The following is a 21,346-nucleotide window of genomic DNA, read 5'->3' on the forward strand; positions in this document are numbered from 1 at the left end:
ATATATATATATGTTGCATTTTGTTTGGATTCCTTCAATGTGATCCGTAAAAGTGAGTTTTTTATCGTAAATCAAACCCAAGTATTTAACTTGATCTGACCACGTTAAATTCAAACCATTAAATTTAATAATATGGTTATTATTTGGTTTAAGAGAAGAAGCTGGGTTATGCGGAAACACAATCAATTGTGTTTTTGCCGCATTAGTGGAAATTTTCCATTTTTTCAGGTAATCATTGAAAATATTTAAGCTTCGTTGCAGTCGACTGCAGATAATACGAAGACTCCTACCAGTGGCTGAGATGCCGGTATCATCACAGAAAAGTTTAAAAGTTTTTTACGGCCTCTAGGTAGATTTGGAAGATCAGAGGTAAAAATATTGTATAGGATTGGTGCGACGCTTGATCCTTGAGGGACGCCTGCTTTAACGGGTAGCTTATTAGATTTACAATTCTGATAAGAAACCTGCAGCGTACGGTTAGTAAGATAATTTTTAATTATCTTTATTATGTAAATTGGAAAATTGAAATCCCACATTTTGACAATTAAACCTTTGTGCCAAACACTGTCAAAAACTTTTTCGATGTCTAGAAGAGCAACTCCAGTGGAATAGCCCTCTGAGATATTTGCCTTTATCATGTTAGTTACTCTTACAAGTTGATGAGTAGTTGAATGTCCAATACAAAATCCAAACTGCTCAGGAAGAAAAATAGAATTCTCATTTATATGTGACATCCTTCTAGTTAGGATGATTTTTTCAAATAATTTATTAATAGAAGAGAGTAAACTAATTGGTCGATAGCTACATGCTTCTGCTGGGTTTTTATCTGGCTTTAGAATAGGAATAACCTTGGCATTCTTCCATCTTTCAGGGAAGTATGCTAATTCAAAACATTTGTTGAATATTTTGACCAAGTATCTCATGGTGATTTCGGGAAGGTTTTTCAGAAGAATGTTAAAAATTCCATCATAACCTGGAGCTTTCATATTTTTTAACTTTTTCATGATGGATTTGATCTCATCATAGTTTGTTTCAACAATATCGTCTAGAGACAATACTTGATTTGAAACGTTTTCATATTTTTGTAAGACTTCGGTTTCAATAGGACTCACAACGTTGATATTAAAATTATGGGCGCTTTCAAACTGCTGAGCAAGTTTTTGAGCTTTTTCTTCGTTTGTAAGAAGTATGTGGTCACCTTCCTTCAAAGCTGAAATTGGTTTCTGAGGTTTCTTAAGAACCATAGAAAGTTTTCAGAAAGGTTTAGAATTAGGCTTGATTTGTTCAACCTCTTTCACGAAATTTTCATTTCTTAAGAGTGTGAATCTATGCTTAATTTCTTTTTGTATGTCCTGATAGATACATTTCACAGCAGGATCACGAGAACGTTGATATTGACGTCTTCGAACATTCTTCAAGCGAATCAGAAGTTGAAGATCGTCTTCAATAATAGAAGTATTAAATTTTTTCTGTGTTGTTGGTACTGATAAATTTCTAGCATCAACTATAGAATTACTTAAATTTTGTAATGCCGTATCAATGTCAGCTTTATTTTGTAAATCAAGGTCATGATTAAAATTATTCTCAATATAAGTTTTGTACCTTTCCCAATTCGCTTTGTGATAATTGAACACTGAGCTAATGGGATTGGAAACAGCTTATTGATAAAGTTAAAAAGTTACTGGAAGATGATCAGAATCAAAGTCAGCATGTGTAATCAATTCGCTACAAAGGTGACTTTAATCTGTCAAAACCAAATCAATTGTTGATGGTTTCCTTACAGACGATTAGCACGTAGGACCATTCGGGAACAAAATAATATCCAGCAGAGCAATCATTAAAAAGTAGTTTACCGTTGGAATTGCTTTGAGCATTATTCCAGGCTCGGTGTTTGGCGTTAAAATCGCCGATTATGAAGAATTTCGACCGATTCCTTGTAAGTTTTTGTTAGTCTCCTTTCAAGAAATTAATTTGCTCGCCAGTGCACTGAAAAGGCAAATAGGCTGCAACAATAAAAATGATACCAAGATCAGTTTCAACTTCGATATCCAAACTCTCAATCACCTTGGTGTCAAGAGACGGCGTAACGGAATGTTTGATCCTGCGATTAACCGCTATTGCGATTCCTCCGCCGAATCAAAAAAATCGATGAATAACGAAATTAGAGTTAATATTTGGTTTTAAAAAAAGTTTCGGTCACAACGGCTATATGCACAATATGTATCCTCCAGAAGTTGAAAAATCCGTCTTCGCACGTTTTTAATGTTTATAGGAGCATTCCAATTTAATAAATTTAAATGATTATTTAAAGTCATTGTTAAACTTTATTTTCATTACAATTTTGTTAGCAAATTTCCACCCCGCTTGAAAAGCTTCAAACATGGAGGTAGAATTTAACATAGCAATCATCATAGGTAACATAGAGTCCTGCATGTATTTTAATTTTTCTTCCGTTACGCTACCTAGATCCATTGGACTAAAGGAAGCGTTGGGTGCAAACAAGTTTGTAGGCGTGGTAACGGTAGCCGTTTTTTTTGGTCTTGTTACCTGTCACTGAAGCATAAGATGACACACCATTGTAGGATGGTGTGACGGAGGTAGAAGAAGTTGTTAATCTATTTTGAATCGGATTAACACGTTTGGACGTGTTTTCTTGAAATGTACCTGAAGAAGTAGGTACATTTTTTTATTTGTTTTTGTTGTCTAGAACGAGAATTTATAATTTTTTCTCCAACAGGACAACCCCAAAAATTCGAGACCCTTTCATGACGAATATAGTGTTAATATTATATGTCATGGAGCATGAAGGGAAGATCTCTCAGTTCACAATCCTGCAGCTGCAAATGATTCTAAGAAGCATACGCTCAACTAAATTACTAAATTTTGTTTGATTGATTTCGAAGAGAAAATTCAACTACTCTGTTACCAAACTAAATCAACTAGTTAGCAAGATTAGCTAACTAATGTTGAAAGTTAAATCCCCATACAAAATCTTTTCGTTTTGGAGGAGTGAGCGTGAGATTTTTGATGTCGCTTCCGGAACGTAACGATCTTATTTTTGGAACGATTTACTAGAAATCAGTTACAACATTCTTGTGAAATATGCTGTAAGGTATGCTAACACACCAACACCAATAACAGAATAATTCGTGTTTTATAGGATTAATGTTTTCGAAACCAGCGTAGCGTAAAATCCAACCACAACCCTTATTTGAAATTTGATTCATGATTCTCAATTTTTTTCCATTTTTATATTTCTACATTGATTTTTTTATTTTGTTACAATTTCATTGATCTATTTTTTTCTAGTTGTGGATTACATATTTCTATAATTTTAAGGTTCAGCCTTTTTATTTATTACCATATTTTTATTTTATCCATCTTTTCATGTTCCTTATTTTTGCTTTTTTTTTCCTTCTATTTCTATCACTATCATTAACTTTAATTTATAGTTTTTTCTCTGTTATGTCATTTTATTCGAAATTTTTCGAGGAAATTCTGCTTTCTTTATTTTATTTTTCTTATTGTTTCATATTTTAACACACTGCTTTTTTTCTTGTTTCTTTTGTCATACCATCAAATTTTTAAAATTTGTCTATTTACTACATTTATTTTTATTTCTATTTCCTTTTTTCATAATTTTTTGCATTTCCACAAGCAATTTCACTTATTTAAATTCATTCCAATTTGTCTTATTGTTTAATTATTTACCTTCCTCGTATTTTCTTTCTTATTTTAGTTTTTAGCTTTCCGTTTTTCGTAGTTTTATTTTTTTAGCATTGTTAATTTAATATAATTTTATTTATTTTTTACTCATTTTCCTTAAGCTTTAATACCTTATTGTTCTTTCTTCATTGCTTCCATTTAACCTATTTTGAAAGTACTTTTTCTGTTGACCAATTTCCTATACGTTTACTTTGATTTTTTTTATTTTCATTTTCCTATAAAAAACATTTGATTTATCTTTTTTGACACTATGCACACATTTTCTTCATTTTACATTTAGTTCGTTGCTTGAATTTATTTCAGATTTCATTTCTAATGTTTTTTTCAAATATTTAAATAATTTAATCCATTTTATTCATTTTCTTCGTATTAATTTCTTCATTGTGTGTATTTCTATAGTATACCATGTTGGCTTTTTCTACTATTTTTTGTTTTCCATTTTGTTTAATACTTTCAATTTTCGTCTTTTCATCATTCCAATTTTTCAAAATTTTCCGGTTCGTCCATTTTAGTTATTTTATTTTTGTATTTTATATATACTCCTCTAACTTTTTGCATTCTTAACGTTTTATTTTTTCTATTGCATTAAATATGTCTTGTTTTTAATGTTAAATAAATTTTATTATTCTCGATTTATCGAGTTTTTCAGATTTATGCATTTTTTATATTATTGTTTATATTAGTTTTAGCAGATTTTTTTAAATTTTCATTGATTCTCATAATTTTTCTACTTTTCTATCGATTTTTCATTATTTTCACCATTTGTTCAATAATTTTCAACTTCTTTATTTTTGCAATATGTTTTTCTAGCTTCCTGTTTTCTTTTCTCAATTTTTTATAGGTTTTGTTTTGGTTTTTCTTAATTTAACATTTTTTAATTATTGACATTAATTTGTCTATTTGGTTGATTTTGTTGCTTTTAGCTTTTTTTGTACATTCTTTTAATATTTAGTTTTCCCATTGTTTTTAATCTTTTTCCGTTGATCGCTATTAGCACCATTTTTGTCAATAGTATTTGTAAAAGTAAGGAAATGGAAAGATTAAAAATGTAGTAATTACAAAAATTAAAAATATTTTCTAACAGCGATCAACGGAAAAAGATAAAAAAAAACAAAAAACTCCAAAAGTATAAACAGCTCTACGTCTTTTCCTTCATTGGCACTACAATTGAATAAAAATAAGAAATCTTTTTGTATTTGTACGAATTTTTCTGATTTTTTTAGATTGTGTGTTATTCCAAAAAATGTAGCTAAAAATATATAGGCTTTCGCCCTGAAGACAAAGTTATTTGCCAAATAAGTAGTATTTTGTGTAATTTTACGAAGTTTCTATTTTTTTTGAGAAAATATTGATTCTTCCATAACTCATGTAAAAATCATTAGTGTGAAATGCGCTTGTAATAAAAAAAATGCTCGAATAATCGACTCAAGTCGCTGGATGGTCGAATTTCGTATAATCGCGTTTTTTTCAACGGAGCTACGAATAATGGAATCGCCAAAAAAGTCGATTCTGGTGTGTATTCGAATGCAAATAATTCTAAGCCCAATGAGGGGAGGGGGGGGGTCAGTGTAACGAATAGAACGGGAATTTTGCAACAGTTTGCAAGTCGGTGCTCATGAAACAGTAGAGATGACGATTCTTGATTGCAACGATTACAACAGTTTCCTGTATTAAAGCGTACGTGAGATAAAGAGTTCTCGGAACTTCATTTAGGAACAACTTTCTCGTTTTCGTTTCGGAATGACCGAATGCGCGAATTATAGGTCGTTCCGATAAACGATTGCCCCAAAAAAGATCTACACCATCATATCTTATCACTACGCAAGCAAACATTTCCGAACTAGGGTTTTGATGTGTCGGCGTGGTTCACCCTTACAGCACACGTCACTGAGTGATGTTGGGTTCGAACATTGTCTGTTCTTTTCAGTTGCGATATTTGCCACACTGTCTTAAGCCCTGGGCATCGCTACTTTGTATGGTGTTATCAACCTATTTTCATTAACAACTTTTGATAAGTATGACAATAACTTTACGTTAAGATGGGGGCTATGTTCCACTTGGGTTAGAGGTTAAGACAAACAAAAACTATACCTAACACATTTCAATTTGATAACAACTTTTGAATGATACGTTGAAAGGTGGGTTTTTGCTCAGTTGTCGATTCTTGTTTGTTTCGGGCGGTTGTAAGTATCGGACGCGAAATGTGGTCTGTAATGGTAATGCTCTTTTGCGGTTTAGTGAGGTTGAACATCGCTCAAACTACAACCCCGACCGTCAACATCCAGGGGCTAGGAGTGGTTCAAGGATCGCTTGGTTATAGTGCTTGGAGCAACAAGACAATTTTCAAATTTCAGGCTATCCCATACGCTAAACCACCGACTGGACTGTTGAGATTTCAGGTAGGTAGTGATCTCGTAAAAAGGTTTTACAGCGCTTTAAAATTTTAACTGTTACTTAACTATTAAGGCAATTTAATTTTTTTTACTGTGTTTAGCCCCCAGTGAAAGCGTCCAGCTGGACCGGCATTTTGGATGCCTCCAAACCAGGTGTGCCTTGTCCACAGAACAGCGATCGTTACTACAATGTGGACAACGAAGACTGCCTGACCTTATCAGTTTATTCCAACGACGTGAGTAATCAACGCTTATAAACAAGCCGTCCAACAAAAAGAAAACTTTCTTTTTCCTTTTCAGCTGGATGCAACTCGACCTGTGATGGTCTACATCCATGGCGGTTGGTTCTTCGTTGGGGGTGCAAGCATGTACGCCCCCGATTACCTGTTTGAGTCTGAGATAGTCCTGGTCGTGATTCAGTATCGGCTGGGACCGTTTGGATTTCTGTCCACATTGAGTGACAAAATTCCTGGCAATGTCGGAATTCTGGACATGATAGCTGCTCTGGAATGGGTTCAGCAGCATATTGGACACTTTGGCGGAAGTAGTTCCAACGTAACGATATTTGGCGAATCTGCAGGATCGGCAGCAGTTTCCGCCTTGTTATACAGCCCGTTGGTTACAGGCAGGCCGGTTCCATTGTTCAACAAAGCAATTCTACAGTCCGGATCGGTATTTGCTCCGTGGGCAATGTGTGATACTCCTATTGAAGGAGCATATGATATTGCAAAGCGTTCGGGGTGCGTAGAAGGGAACTACGAACAGTGTCTTATTACGCAATCGGTTGAAAATATTCTGCAAGCATTCGAATCTCATCGCAGGGATATGATAATCCAGCGTGGATACTCAAGCGTCACCGGGACGAACGTAGTAGTGGGTGGCCCATCGGAACTTTTTCCAGTGCATCCAAAGCATTATCTGTCACAGGTTACTAACGAAATAGCCATTTTGGGTGGTGTTACTTCACAAGATGGCCTATTTCTGCTGGACGAAATCTGTAAACTACAGCCGGAGATACTTAAGTCTTTGAACAGTTCCTACGATTTATTTGATTTTGTTCGATTGCTTCACGAGAAATTTGGCCAAACCCAACTTTCCGGCGCGCTTGAAGGATACGAGTTTATGAATCATTTTTTGATGAAGGAGGTGGAACAAATGCAATGGAAGGATATTGTTTTAGGCCTAACTGATGTGAGTATTGCGAAAATCAATCAAGTGATTTCAGTTTTATTGTTCTCTTATCGTTATCAGATCTGTGGCGCCCATGGTATTAAGGGACCTCTTCTCATCGACATGCATGCCTTCGCACGGGCAAACCCAGGAAATGTTTACCTCTACACTTTCGATTATTCAAACCTGCGGACGCGCCGAAACATGAGCATCGACTTCCCGTACGAAGGTATCGTCCATCATGCTGACGATCTGACATACCTGTTTCCCAGGGATTCATTGAATGAAAAGGATACAAAAGTGGCCAAAGCAATGGTTCAATTGTGGACATCGTTTGCTAGAGGCGGAGTGCCCTTTGCAAACGACATTCCGTACTGGCCACCAATGAATAGTAAGTTTGTATGCTTCAGTGGTTATGCAGTTGTAGTCGATGAACAATCTATTCTTTTTATGTACCAGGTTTACATGGACCTTACCTGAAAATTGATGAACGGAGTGAAACGAAAAATTTCTACTTGAATGAGCTTTCAGCTTCTACCATGAGATTCAGAGATTTTGCCGGTGGCAGCAACCAGTTAAGACTGTCATCGATCCTGATATTTCTTTTGGTTCTATGTAGGATGCTGTTTTAAGTAACTTCTCAACAAGTCGCACGTTATAGAGATAGTGCGTGTAAGACGGACACAACAAGTAAAAATTTGTAGTGTAAAGCTTTAAAAATGGATTTGCTCAATACAGTTTAGTTACTCGTTATGCATGATAGCTGTCAAAAATACAACAAGAACAATACAAAAGAGTATCAACATCTTGTAGATGTAATTTTTAGTTTGTGTACTTAAGGTTTTATCGATTCTAGAGACAAGCTTTCTTTTATATTTTGATGAATCATTTTGAAGTTTAGAGTGTTTTACGCTACATTGCTGAAAAACGGTGGGATATATCTGCATTTACTAATTAGTATCGATTTTGTTGGCTATTTTTGGCAAATCTAAAACTAAGAAAAACGAAAGCAATGAAACTTATTCAATCTATTAGCCTCGTTGAAACTTGAGGCATTTGAGCAAAGGCTTTTTCAACCACTTCGCTCAAAGGATTAAAGGGTATTCCTGTAAAATTTATGTTTCGACTTAAATGTCTCCGTACAGTCTCTGCGTCAACGATTCCAAACTCTTCTACTTAAATTTTTGAGTTCTGCTAGTTCAGGGTTCCTCTAGAAATTCGCACAACTTGAAACGAAAAAGCTTCTTCATATACTTTTTCAATGTGTGAGTTTGTTTTATCCACCTAGAGATTCAATTGTTGGAAAATATCCAGGAAACAACTTACAAACAATTAAAACTAATATGTTTATGATTAGATACCGATGGGTCGAGATCGCTCGGTACGAGTCAGTTTGGGAACTCATGCGTACTATTGTCAGAGCAGAGAGTTACATCTAACACATCTTCATTGCCAGATCGTGCAAATGTTGGACGATTTCCTACATTGAGTATTTCTTCAATCCAGGGTCTTCTCAAATCAAAAGCAAATGGACTTTTGCATTACTGATTATGCGTGAAGGTGTATATCTGCCACAGTATAACACAACAACCCTTTTGAAATCATCAGAAGGTGATGATTCATTATGCGGCAAATATATTCATTGTACAGCAACAAGATAATGCCAAACACGTTGGTTTATAATCGCCTATTGCGAATCCCGAAATTGGTATGAGGGACATGACCATCAATTGAATCCTATGGTTTGCGAAGAAACAATCGTTCACTATGTCGGATAAACGCTTGACCCAGCAATGGTAAGACCCATGACTTCGTGTGCGATTGGCGTCTTTTTGTCTCGTCAGCAATTCAGTTTTGGGTACGGAGAACCTCTTACGACATGGGAGGAGGATCAACCTGCCGGTTGTCACAAAGCCTTATTTTTTAGGATTATTTTGTCCGAAAAAAGATATAAACTGTTATCAACCTCCCAATGCACTACAACCTGGACGGCTCGACAATTTGGATTTGACTTAGTGCTACAATTTTATTACAACTACGTACGGGGCACGAACATGCAACGACTGGCTTATGAAAACAGTGCCACCAAAAAAATTAAAGTGATTGTAAAGCTACTACTTTTAAACTTTTTGAATTCAATTTTAATTGTTAGGATTTATCGGCCATTTTCATTTTCTGATTTGATATCGATTCTTAAATACTAGGCTTGTAACTTGTAAACTAGGCCCTATTATCTTTACAGTAAGAAAAATTCTTTCAATAGCAAGATAGAATCATATAGATCACAAGATCATATAGAAAGCCAAAAAATCACTTCTAGGTCTGCATAGTTTGTTGTTAAAAAATCATTAATGTATCAAAATAATTTTAGCCATCTATTTGACCCAAATATCCCTCCACGTGGGAGGAGATCTGCCGTCGTAGGAGGCCTCGGTTTTCCATTCCGAATTTTGCAAGCATTGCACTTTCAAGAGAGCACTTTCTAAATACGTTAGGAAAATTGATCCAAATTCTAAAAGTTTGTAAGCATTATAACGATGGTTCAGGACGCAATTACCCTCAGCGATTCGGCCACTATTGTCACGGATTACCTGCTATTCTGCATCAACTCGATCCTCTTTCAGCGGGGCGTCTACCCGCCGGAGAAGTTTGACAGTGTGCCCAAGTACGGCCTCACCGTTCGTATATCGACAGACGAAAAAATCGCTGGATTTCTGGAGAAAGTCCTGGGCCAGGTAGCGGAATGGATTGCCCGAAACAAGGTGCAGATGATTTCTATGGTCATTACCAAGTTAGACACGGGAGAAGTTCTCGAACGGTGGGACTTTAAAGTGCACCGCGAACCGCCTGAAGACGGCGGACAGATAAATTCTACCAATCCCGTTTCTTCGAAAAGCATCAACAGAACCCAGTTGGAGATCCGGGAAGTGATGCGACAGATCGCGGCCTCTGTCAGCTACCTACCGTCACTCGAGCACGCCTGCACGTTTGATATGCTAATTCACACATTGAATAACTGCAATGTTCCGAAAATGTGGGCTGAAACGAACGAGGTGCAAATCCAGAACACTGAAACCATGTATCTGAGGCCATTTTCAACCGGGTTGCAGAGGGTGGAAACGTTTGTTCACTACCAGCTCACAGATTAGGAATCGGATAAGAAGCACCTGTTTCCTCATTTAAAACTCTATTCCCATCGATGCGGTGTGTCTTTTAGGTATCGGTTTGAACCATAGTTACTCGTTTTGGAATATTTATTTGATATTTAGGATACCTACGAGGTATAATAACTGTACCGATGTATTCCAAATCTCAAATGTTTTCGATCGGTGTCGGAATAAAAAAAGATTTAACTAAAAGCATTTGTACAACGGTGCCTGGTTGTGGTTATTCTTCGACTATTTAAAATAAAAAAAAATGCTGATGTTAGGTATGATGGATGCTCCGGTTTCAATATCATTGCATTCCTGGTTCATCATATTTGTCTGCTGATTATACAATTAGAGTTACTTAGGAAATGGCAAATAGGAATTCATATCAATTCGACCCATATTAAAACCTCAACAGCATGATAACCACCATTGCCGGCAACCACTAAAGAGACTAGAATAACAAAGAGACGCCATCTTAATTCAGTGAAAACAATTCAACTAGCAATAAGGCTACGGGTCACAGGCAACACTGCAAATGTGCAAGCCTCACCAAACTTGTTTGTTGTTATTCCGTTTCTTTTTTTAACCAATATAAAAATCCGATGCGACTTCTGGTCTGCTGAGTTCCTCGACCAGCTAAAATATAGTTATATTCGCTGGAATCGTGTTTTGCAGCAGCAAAACCATATTAGGCCAAAATTTATTATTTGCATAATTTGATATTCGTTACCCTCATGCTGAATTTCGTGCTCCCATCAAACCAAGCTCTTTTCTCTTTAGCGTTTCCAAACACGATGGTATTGTAACAAATCTGGTTTGAGGATATACATTTTATCTTTAAAATCTTTAGTAATTTTAATGAATTGCATAACAATATTTCCTTAAAAACAATGCCACATAATGCTAAACATTTACGATTGGAAACTCTCTTGTTCGTTTGGAATGACATTGATAGTAAAATTGGAATTCCAAACGGAACATGGCGTCTCTTTGTTACTCTCGTCTCTTTAACCGCCACCATCTCCATCGTTAACGTGGAAGAATGAGGGGTAAGGTAGACGAGAAGTGATTGATGCTTCACTTACTTAACGGTAGGATGAAGACTCATCAGACTTCCATAGGTGTGACGAAGTTGTAGGTAGGTTTAGAAGCACACCTAGAAAAAATCGTATCGATTTATTGCGAATTTTACCCCTAGATAGACTCACAGCTAAATAATTTTGTCACACGAAAATATGCTCACACCGCATCTGCCATAGATTGGTTGTTGCCGTGACTAACAAAAACTACACTGAACGCACTCTCTAGGATTGCGCATAAGCTGTTCGGTTTGTTTATTTGCTGTCTCCCGTGCAGTTTGATGTGAGTATATTTATTTAGCCGCTTCGAAAATTTGCAGGGCCGGTGGAATGCTTTTTCCCGAGTGGGTAGTAAGAATCGGAGTAATTTCTACTCGTATTGAAGGTTTAAACATAGCGTGTGTAAGTGAAAATGAAAACTCCCTGATAATAGCTTGTATTCATTTGGAAACATCCTTTGTTAACGGGCTGTATGACCGACGGCTTAACGAAAATGTGTTTATTGATTACTGATACTACATAGAACGTTTGTACAGCTAAGTACCAATCACTCCATTCTTTTCAATTTCGTTGCATTCCCTGCTATAGAACTTTCTTTGCTCGCATGATAATATTAACTAATGGGGAGGTATCTCCGACGACCGACAAAGAACTATTTGAATATTTCTTCGATTACAAAAATAATGCCGATAAGTCTCCTTTTGAATACAAACCATATCCATCTAATACAACCGGCCCTTGGACGGTCTACTTCCGGACCAAAAATAAGCCCTGTAACATCATATGTATATCGCGTATATGTATATACCCTCATGCTGAATTTCGTGCTCCCATCAAACCAAGCTCTTTTCTCTTTAGCGTTTCCAAACACGATGGTATTGTAACAAATCTGGTTTGAGGATATACATTTTATCTTTAAAATCTTTAGTAATTTTAATGAATTGCATAACAATATTTCCTTAAAAACAATGCCACATAATGCTAAACATTTACGATTGGAAACTCTCTTGTTCGTTTGGAATGACATTGATAGTAAAATTGGAATTCCAAACGGAACATGGCGTCTCTTTGTTACTCTCGTCTCTTTAACCGCCACCATCTCCATCGTTAACGTGGAAGAATGAGGGGTAAGGTAGACGAGAAGTGATTGATGCTTCACTTACTTAACGGTAGGATGAAGACTCATCAGACTTCCATAGGTGTGACGAAGTTGTAGGTAGGTTTAGAAGCACACCTAGAAAAAATCGTATCGATTTATTGCGAATTTTACCCCTAGATAGACTCACAGCTAAATAATTTTGTCACACGAAAATATGCTCACACCGCATCTGCCATAGATTGGTTGTTGCCGTGACTAACAAAAACTACACTGAACGCACTCTCTAGGATTGCGCATAAGCTGTTCGGTTTGTTTATTTGCTGTCTCCCGTGCAGTTTGATGTGAGTATATTTATTTAGCCGCTTCGAAAATTTGCAGGGCCGGTGGAATGCTTTTTCCCGAGTGGGTAGTAAGAATCGGAGTAATTTCTACTCGTATTGAAGGTTTAAACATAGCGTGTGTAAGTGAAAATGAAAACTCCCTGATAATAGCTTGTATTCATTTGGAAACATCCTTTGTTAACGGGCTGTATGACCGACGGCTTAACGAAAATGTGTTTATTGATTACTGATACTACATAGAACGTTTGTACAGCTAAGTACCAATCACTCCATTCTTTTCAATTTCGTTGCATTCCCTGCTATAGAACTTTCTTTGCTCGCATGATAATATTAACTAATGGGGAGGTATCTCCGACGACCGACAAAGAACTATTTGAATATTTCTTCGATTACAAAAATAATGCCGATAAGTCTCCTTTTGAATACAAACCATATCCATCTAATACAACCGGCCCTTGGACGGTCTACTTCCGGACCAAAAATAAGCCCTGTAACATCATATGTATATCGCGTGATTTAACTAAACAACACTCGGGCGTGTACGAAAAAGTATTTGTATACGTACCCGCCCGGGAATTAGAGATTGATGGTGTAGTCCCCGAGGGGGGCCTTAATTACGAAATATGGGATAGGTTCCTTCCAGAACCCTTCGCTTCAGTCAGTGAAAATTCTGATATGCAAGCAATTGCGTTAAGCAACAATCGAGGAGTATAAAAAAAACAACTTATTTTCCATTGGCCTCATTTCGAACCTTTCGCCGGATATGTTCTTCCAAACTTTGTTTTTTGAACGGGGCTCGTCTAGCTGTTCGCCTGAACTACCTGTGCATGAACTACGGACGTTGCAAACAATAGGGTTATATATTTACCCATTGTAGAAACAAGGTACGGAGTGGAAATTTTCCTTCTGTGGAGAGATTACGCATGAACTGTCGACATATCCCACATTTAAATTAGACGGGGAAACATTGAAGCATTCTTTTGAGGTCCACTCCGAGAAAATTTTTGCTACGCCACCGGCCACGACTAATTTCTACGCTCACTAAAGAGCGAGATTCTTACAATCCCATTGAGGGAACATCTTGTAATGTGCCTATAAATTTTCGAAAGAGGAGAATCATTTTCTCTCCTGAGCTTCCTCGTAAACGCCTGAAAGTGTCCCTTGATGGGTGCTGTAACAAAACCGAAGTAAGTGCGTCACTCCTATTATTTCCTAAGTTTCACACAATGTATTTGCATTATAGAAAACCTGGTTAGCTTTCGACAAAGATCTTCCACAATTTTAACATTATTCGCCAGAGCCACAAAAACACTATGTAGGGGAACTGGGGGTAAGCCCGCAACCCTGGGTAAGCCCGACACTCCACGACTTTTCCCAGATATCAAATTTTAAATCATACAATAATGACAGGATATTATTACTACGATTATTTTAGGCATTTCGATACACATCGATGCAGTATGGATTCATTAAACGTCAACAAAATAAACAAAACAAGCGAAAGCAAAGTTGATGCGCGTTTGGATGTTTTTTTTTTCCAATTCGTTTATTTGATAAGGCAGGTTTGCGTTAGCTTAAAGGTGCCAATTTTGTTTTGTTTTACATTTTAAATTACTTAAAACTAGGGGATTACATATTGATTTTTGAAATTAAACTAAGGCGCATTTATAGCTATACATATACACAAGGGGGTAATATAATTTTCGTAAGATTAGGGGGTCATTTAGTTTTTATGGCAATATGGTTTGACATTTTTAGCAATGAGATTATTGGAGCAAATAATGTTTAACTAAGGGGAAAATTTTTACGACTATCTTAAAAGTAGAAATAATTAGAGGGCGTGATTAAATTTTGTAAAGATTCGGAGACATTAATTAGAGTTATTTTATGTGGTAGTAGAGTTGGGCATTTTCAACGAGATCATATAATATAATAGTTAAAACTAGAAAAGGCAAGAAGAGCTAAATGCTTCATGAAGATATTTGGGGGGGGGGGGGGGGGGAAGGGGTGTTACTTCTGTGTATAAGAGTCAGGGGAAGTAGGGTGGACAAACATGGCAGGGGGAGAACATTATTTCAGTTTCAGACTTCGGGAGATCAACGGATGGATTACAGAATCAGCGTGGCCTTCATCAGGAAGAATCATGTACTGGGATGCCGGGTGGTCGTTCTCAAGATGGCAGGGGTTTCTCCAGACGATTTCGTAGTGCGGCTCAGATGTTGGCTACATTTCGAGTTGTGCGTGTGATGTTCGTGCTTTAGGTCCCGTGTTTGTTGGCTCATTTGACAGGGGGTGTATGGTACAGGTGGAAGAGAGCGTTTCTGAGAATGATAAGGAAAAAGGGGCAGTTAAAGTTGGATATTGATGGTTTTTATGAAGGTGTATATAAGGGACATATAGAGGACATCGCGGCTTGCCAACACATCTCGAACCGGGACGTTGGGTGGTCTTCCTCGGGCCCGGAGGGTGTCCATAAGCCGAGACCTGGCGGAACTTTACTCGGTGCACACCCAGACTATGTGCTCTATATCGTGATAACCGTCGCCACAAGCGCAGATACCACTCTCCACGAGCCCAATACGTCGGAGATGTGCATCCAGCGTGTAATGGTTCGCCATGAGTCGGGACATCACACGAATGAAGTCACGACCCACATCCATCCCCTTGAACCAAGGTTTCGTCGATACCTTAGGGACTATCGAATGTAGCCACCTTCCTAGCTCCCCATTGCTCCACGAGGTTTGCCAACTTTCGAGGGTTCTCTGATGAGTAACACTGAAAAATTCGTGGAAGCAAATTGGTCTTTCAAAAATGTCACCTTCAATGGCACCCACCTTAGCTAAGGAGTCCGCCTTCTCATTGCCCGGAATGGAGCAATGAGAAGGGACCCACACCAAGGTAATCTGGAAAGATTTGTCAGATAAAGCACTCAGTAGCTCCCGTATTTTCCCCAAAAAATACGAGGAATGCTTTCCATGTTTCATCGAGCGAATAGCGTCAATAGAACTCAGACTATCCGAGACGATGAAGTAATGGTCTGCGGGTAATGTGTCAATGACTCCAAGGGTATACTGAATAGCAGCTAGTTCTGCGGCGTAAACTGAAGCAGGGTCACTGAGTTTGTAGGAGGCGGTGAACTTTTGATTGAAAATACCGAAGCCAGTGGACCCTTCGAGGTTTGATCCGTCAGTATAAAACATCTTAGAACAGTCGACTTCTCGGAATTTATTATAAAAAATATTTGGAACCACTTGTGGGCGTATATGGTCCGGAATTCCAATAATCTCATCTTTCATGGATGTGTCGAAGAAAACAGTAGATTCAGAAGTATTTATGAAATGCACACGGTTGGGATTGTAAGAAGAAGGATTAATATTTTGCGCCATGTAGTCAAAGTACAGGGACATAAAACGGGTCTGAGAATTGAGCTCAACAAGCCTTTCGAAATTTTCAATCACCAACGGGTTCAAGATATCGCATCGAATGAGCAATCGATATGAGAGTTCCCAAAATCGATTTTTCAGCGGGAGAACGCCCGACAGGACTTCGAGACTCATCGTATGGGTCGACTGCATGCACCCTAAGGCGATACGCAAACAACGATACTGAATTCTTTCGAGTTTGATGAAATGTATGTTCGCGGCGGATCGAAAGCAGAAGCATCCGTATTCCAGTACCGACAGTATCGTTGTTTGATACAACCTAATTAGGTCTCCTGGGTGGGCACCCCACCACGTTCCGGTTATTGTACGAAGAAAGTTGATCCTTTGTTGGCATTTCTGTTTCAGATACCGAATATGGCATCCCCAAGTACCTTTCGAGTCGAACCAGACCCCTAGATATTTTACTGTGAAGACCTGAGTTATAGTTTGACCCATTAATAGAAGCTGTAGTTGTGCTGGTTCACGCTTCCTAGAAAATACAACTAGCTCAGTTTTCTCCGTGGAGAATTCAATACCCAGCTTAATAGCCCATGCAGACAAATTGTCCAAGGTATTCTGTAATGGTCCTTGTAGATCGACAGCTTTGGGTCCCGTAACAGACACCACGCCATCGTCTGCAAGTTGTCTTAACGTGCAGGAATTGTCAAGACATTCATCAATGTCGTTGACGTAGAAATTGTATAACAGGGGGCTTAGACATGAGCCCTGGGGAAGGCCCATGTAGCTAAATCGTGATGTCGATAAGTCACCATGCGAAAAATGCATGTGCTTTTCCGACAACAAGTTTAGTAAAAAGTTGTTTAAAGTCGCTGAAAGACCATGCTGGTGCAGCTTCTCTGAAAGAATGTTGATAGAAACTGAATCAAAAGCCCCCTTTATATCTAGGAACACTGATGCCATCTACTCTTTACTAGCATAGGCCATTTGAATTTCGGTTGAGAGCAACGCAAGACAATCATTCGTCCCTTTGCCTTTGCGAAAGCCAAATTGTGTATCTGACAGTAAGCCATTTGCTTCGACCCAATTGTCGAGGCGGGATAGGATCATTTTCTCGAACAACTTCCGGATACAAGATAGCATTGCGATCGGTCGATACGAATTGTGGTCGGAGGCTGGTTTTCCTGGTTTTTGGATGGCGATGACCTTCACTTGCCTCCAATCGTGTGGGACAATGTTAGCCTCAAGAAACTTATTAAATAAGTTCAACAAGCGTCTCTTGGCAGAGTCTGGCAGATTCTTCAACAAGTTGAATTTGATTCTGTCTGGCCCTGGAGCTTTATTGTTACACGACAAGAGAGCAAGTGAGAACTCCACCATCGAAAAAGGTGTTTCGTTCGCGTTATCGTGACGGGACGCGGCGCGGTAGATCTTCTGTGCCGGGGCGGAATCCGGACAAACCTTCTTGGCAAAATCGAATATCCAACGGTTTGAATATTCCACGCTCTCATTAGTACTGTTTCGATTTCGCATACGTCGGGCTGATCCCCAAAGAGTGCTCATCGATGTTTCTCTCGTTAATCCGTCGACGAACCGGCGCCAATAACCGCGTTTTTTGGCTTTCATCAAACTCTTCATTCGCTTGTCTAACGTCGCGTACTGTCGAAAACTAGCGGGTAACCCGTCGTTCCGGAAGGTCTTAAACGCGGCGGCCTTCTCTGCGTACACGTCTGAGCACTCTTTATCCCACCAGGGATTGGGAGAACGTTTTTGTATGTTCGCGCCGGGTACTGGCTTAGTCTGAGCTTGATTCGCGCTGTCGAGAATCAAGCCAGCCAAAAAGCTGTACTCTTCCTCCGGAGGAAGTTCTTGAGTAGATTCGATGTTGTCGGATATCGCGGCAGCATAGCTCTTCCAATCGATATTTCGTGTGAGGTCATACGAAATATTGATTGTTTCCAATGGCCTTGAGCCGTTATTGATTGAGACTACGATCGGCAGATGGTCGCTACCGTGGGGATCAGGGATTACCTTCCACGCGCATTCTAACTTTAGCGAGGTCGAGCAAAGGGATAAATCTAATGCGCTTGGGCGCGCTGGTGGGGGAGGGATCCGTGTCATTTCACCCGTGTTTAGAATTGTCATGTTGAAGTTGTCGCAAATATTGTGAATTAAAGAGGAACGGTTATCATCATAAAGGCAACCCCATTCCGTACCGTGAGAGTTAAAGTCGCCTAAAACTAGTCGCGGTGCAGGCAGGGATTCTATGATGTCATGTAGCCGGCGATGCCCAATCGCGGTGTTGGGGGGAATATATATGGAAGCTATGCAAAGATCTTTGCCTTTGGTTGTTACTTGACAAGCGACAACTTCAATACCTGTTATCGAGGGAAGGTTAATTCTGTAGAAGGAATAGCGCTTTTTGATCCCCAAAAGCACTCCTCCATAGGGGGTGTCTCGATCCAGGCGAATAATATTAAAGTCGTGGAAGTTGAGATCTATGTCGGAAGTTAACCAAGTTTCACATAATGCAAATGCATCGCAACTCAAATTATTTATTAAAATTTTTAAGGAATCGATTTTCGGGATGATACTTCTGCAATTCCACTGTAGAACAGTGATCAAATCCGTGACCTCGTTCGATGAGTTAGCCATCGAAGGATACAATCGCTGAAAGGAGGGGCCATTTAGCAGTCAACTGCTTCAAAAATGTTCTTACTGTAGGGAGAAAAGCTAACATAAGACTTTTAATAGGATCAGTTATATTGAAAGTTTTTATTATCCAGTCCACAATGTCCGAGAGTTTGATAATTCCAGTGCCGCGATTATTCTCGAACTGAAACAGAGGAACACTTTTTGATGTTCCGGGAAGTGCTGGGAACTCCTTCTCTGAGTTTAATCCTCCGAGACCAGGAGCTAATTGCTTCGGTTTGGTTGCAACACTTCCAATAGATGTGACTTTCGGAGTCCCGTCAAGGGACACATTCTGGCCTTTACAACGAACTTTAGGAGAGGAAATGTTCCTCCTCTTCCTATAACTTCTAGGCGCCCTAGTAGATGTTCCCTCTTGTGGGTCATCAGCTTCGCCCTCGTTAGGAGGCAAGTGAACATAGATGTTTGTTGAGGTTGGTGGTGTAGCTTTCTTTAGCATTTCTGCGAAAGAACGTTCGGATCGTCCCGCAAGGGAACGTTTTAGTTTATCCCCGCGTAGTTTGTACGCGGGACCTGCCGAGATATCATGCAGATTCTCTGCACAGTAAGGACACTTCTCAGCATTCCTACTGCACGAATCATCTAGATGATTCTCCCCGCATTTTCCACAGCGGGCCTTATTGCTACAATGGGTGGCTGTGTGACCCAATTGTTTACACTTTGTGCAATTCATTACCCGCGGCACAAACAGACGCACAGGCAGACGAACCTTGTGCAAGAGGACGTAATTTGGCAAAGCGGTACCAGCGAAGGTCAACCGATAAGAGTTTGATTGGGGGTACGTTTTTGAACCATCCCCCGCAACTACTACTGAGTGCAAACGCTTGCACTCGAGTATTTTCACTGGCTGAAGTATGCGGTCTCTAAAACGGCCAACCCCGTACTGCAGCAGATCTTCGCATGTCAAACTGTCATCGGTGACAACGCCTTCAGACTGTACTTTTACCGCTGGAATATACACGTGATAGTCCTTCGTAAAGTGCTCGCAGCAAGCAATATCGTTTGCCTGCTTTGAGTTAGTCAGCACGACCCTCAGCCTGTCTGAGCGGACCTTTTTTATTTCGGTCACAGCCGAGAACCGTTCCGTTAGGTCTTTTGAAATCTGTAATAGATTCAGCGATTTTGTTTTGGGCCGAAAGAAGACCACAAAGGGACCGGTCGAGAGCTCTGGATATTGTTTGGGTCGGGGGAGAGCCTTAGGAGTCGACTCGATCTCCATTTGGCCATCCGGGGAGGAAGCCATCGACACCGTCAACACACGGGGTCAGCACCCGCGCAGACGGGAAAAAGCTTTAAATGTATCAAAAAGGTAGATTTCACTTATCTGTATACTCGTTTCCCACGACGCACCAGTCCAGCTTAAATAGCTGGTTATTGTTCAATCCTCGCTTTACGACAAAAGGTTGAGGAATGTGGCCTAACGGTTAACACACGCACAAAAGAATAAAAGTCTAAACCTCGAAGAGGCAGAGAATGGCAAAATAACCTTGAACTCGGATTACTGCACTGTTCTTTTTCCAACAGACCGAAAACAAAACACTTCTATCTCGATCGAGCGATGCGTAGAGACTGATGAGCGTTTGGATGTTATTTTTAGTTGATACATTTGAAGGTTTCAATAACACAAAAGCTTTGAAAATGACCAGTTTTTGTGTCACACATTCTATGCTACTCTCCATATCGTTATTTGTGTGAATTGAAGATAAGTTTGAGTATTTGAATACTGTTAATTGAGCACTTAACAAAAATGTGCGCTGTTGGGGTAAGACCGAGAGTTTTTGGGTGGGGTAAGACCGACACGGTGTTTAGTTGATTGGGTTCGTTTTTGAATCGATACAAACGACTGGGTATATTTGTTGTGTTCATGTTAATGTCATGTTAATAATTGAAATACACGGAAACTATGTTTTTTTGTCTTTATTTATTTATTTATGTATTTATTGAATACTTTGTAACGTAAGACATGTATCTTTTTGAATGTTACAGTTCAGATTGCTGGAGTTCAAAAACATGTGACTATAAAAATATGCTTTGTGCAAATTGTTCTCTTTAACTAACCGCACCCGTCTATTGAAAGTTCAGTAGGAGATCCTTTTTGAAGCACGATCTGTAATTAATTAATTTAATATAACTGGGTAAACTATTCCAATTAATAATACTTCTGACGAAGAACGAATGACCGTAATATGTTGAAGAATGTTGTGGAACTCTAAAACTCCTCTTTATTTATCAGTATTGTCTAAAAGCTGACCAAAAAAATTAAGAATTAAATTGAACGTGATTCATAGTTATAT

At 38.9% G+C, this 21,346-nt stretch overlaps 2 protein-coding genes across 2 annotated transcripts; both read left to right on the forward strand.

The window, feature by feature from the left end:
- Positions 1-5,854: 5,854 nt before the first annotated feature.
- On the forward strand, positions 5,855-8,083 carry LOC131692294 (glutactin-like). Its single transcript, XM_058979264.1, has 5 exons — positions 5,855-6,125; positions 6,221-6,355; positions 6,420-7,310; positions 7,371-7,680; positions 7,749-8,083. Exons 1-5 carry the CDS (start codon positions 5,928-5,930, stop codon positions 7,919-7,921), a joined length of 1,707 nt encoding a protein of 568 aa, XP_058835247.1. The 5' UTR covers positions 5,855-5,927; the 3' UTR covers positions 7,922-8,083.
- A 1,683-nt stretch (positions 8,084-9,766) lies between these two features.
- On the forward strand, positions 9,767-10,583 carry LOC131693878 (mitotic spindle assembly checkpoint protein MAD2A-like). The gene has a single exon (XM_058982136.1). The coding sequence runs from the start codon at positions 9,827-9,829 to the stop codon at positions 10,436-10,438; it is 612 nt and encodes a 203-aa protein (XP_058838119.1). The 5' UTR covers positions 9,767-9,826; the 3' UTR covers positions 10,439-10,583.
- The last annotated feature ends 10,763 nt before the right edge of the window (positions 10,584-21,346 follow it).

Source organism: Topomyia yanbarensis, chromosome 3 (genome assembly GCF_030247195.1).
Source record: "Topomyia yanbarensis strain Yona2022 chromosome 3, ASM3024719v1, whole genome shotgun sequence".
Classification (NCBI taxonomy): Eukaryota; Metazoa; Arthropoda; class Insecta; order Diptera; family Culicidae; genus Topomyia; species Topomyia yanbarensis.

Bases quoted from the DNA above. Each gene is read 5' to 3' on its own strand.
- LOC131692294 (XM_058979264.1), top strand. From the start codon at position 5,928: ATGTGGTCTGTAATGGTAATGCTCTTTTGCGGTTTAGTGAGGTTGAAC. The intron at 7,311-7,370 runs GTGAGTATTGCG...TATCGTTATCAG, and splicing joins TTGTTTTAGGCCTAACTGAT to ATCTGTGGCGCCCATGGTAT. The intron at 7,681-7,748 runs GTAAGTTTGTAT...TTTATGTACCAG, and splicing joins GTACTGGCCACCAATGAATA to GTTTACATGGACCTTACCTG.
- LOC131693878 (XM_058982136.1), top strand. From the start codon at position 9,827: ATGGTTCAGGACGCAATTACCCTCAGCGATTCGGCCACTATTGTCACG.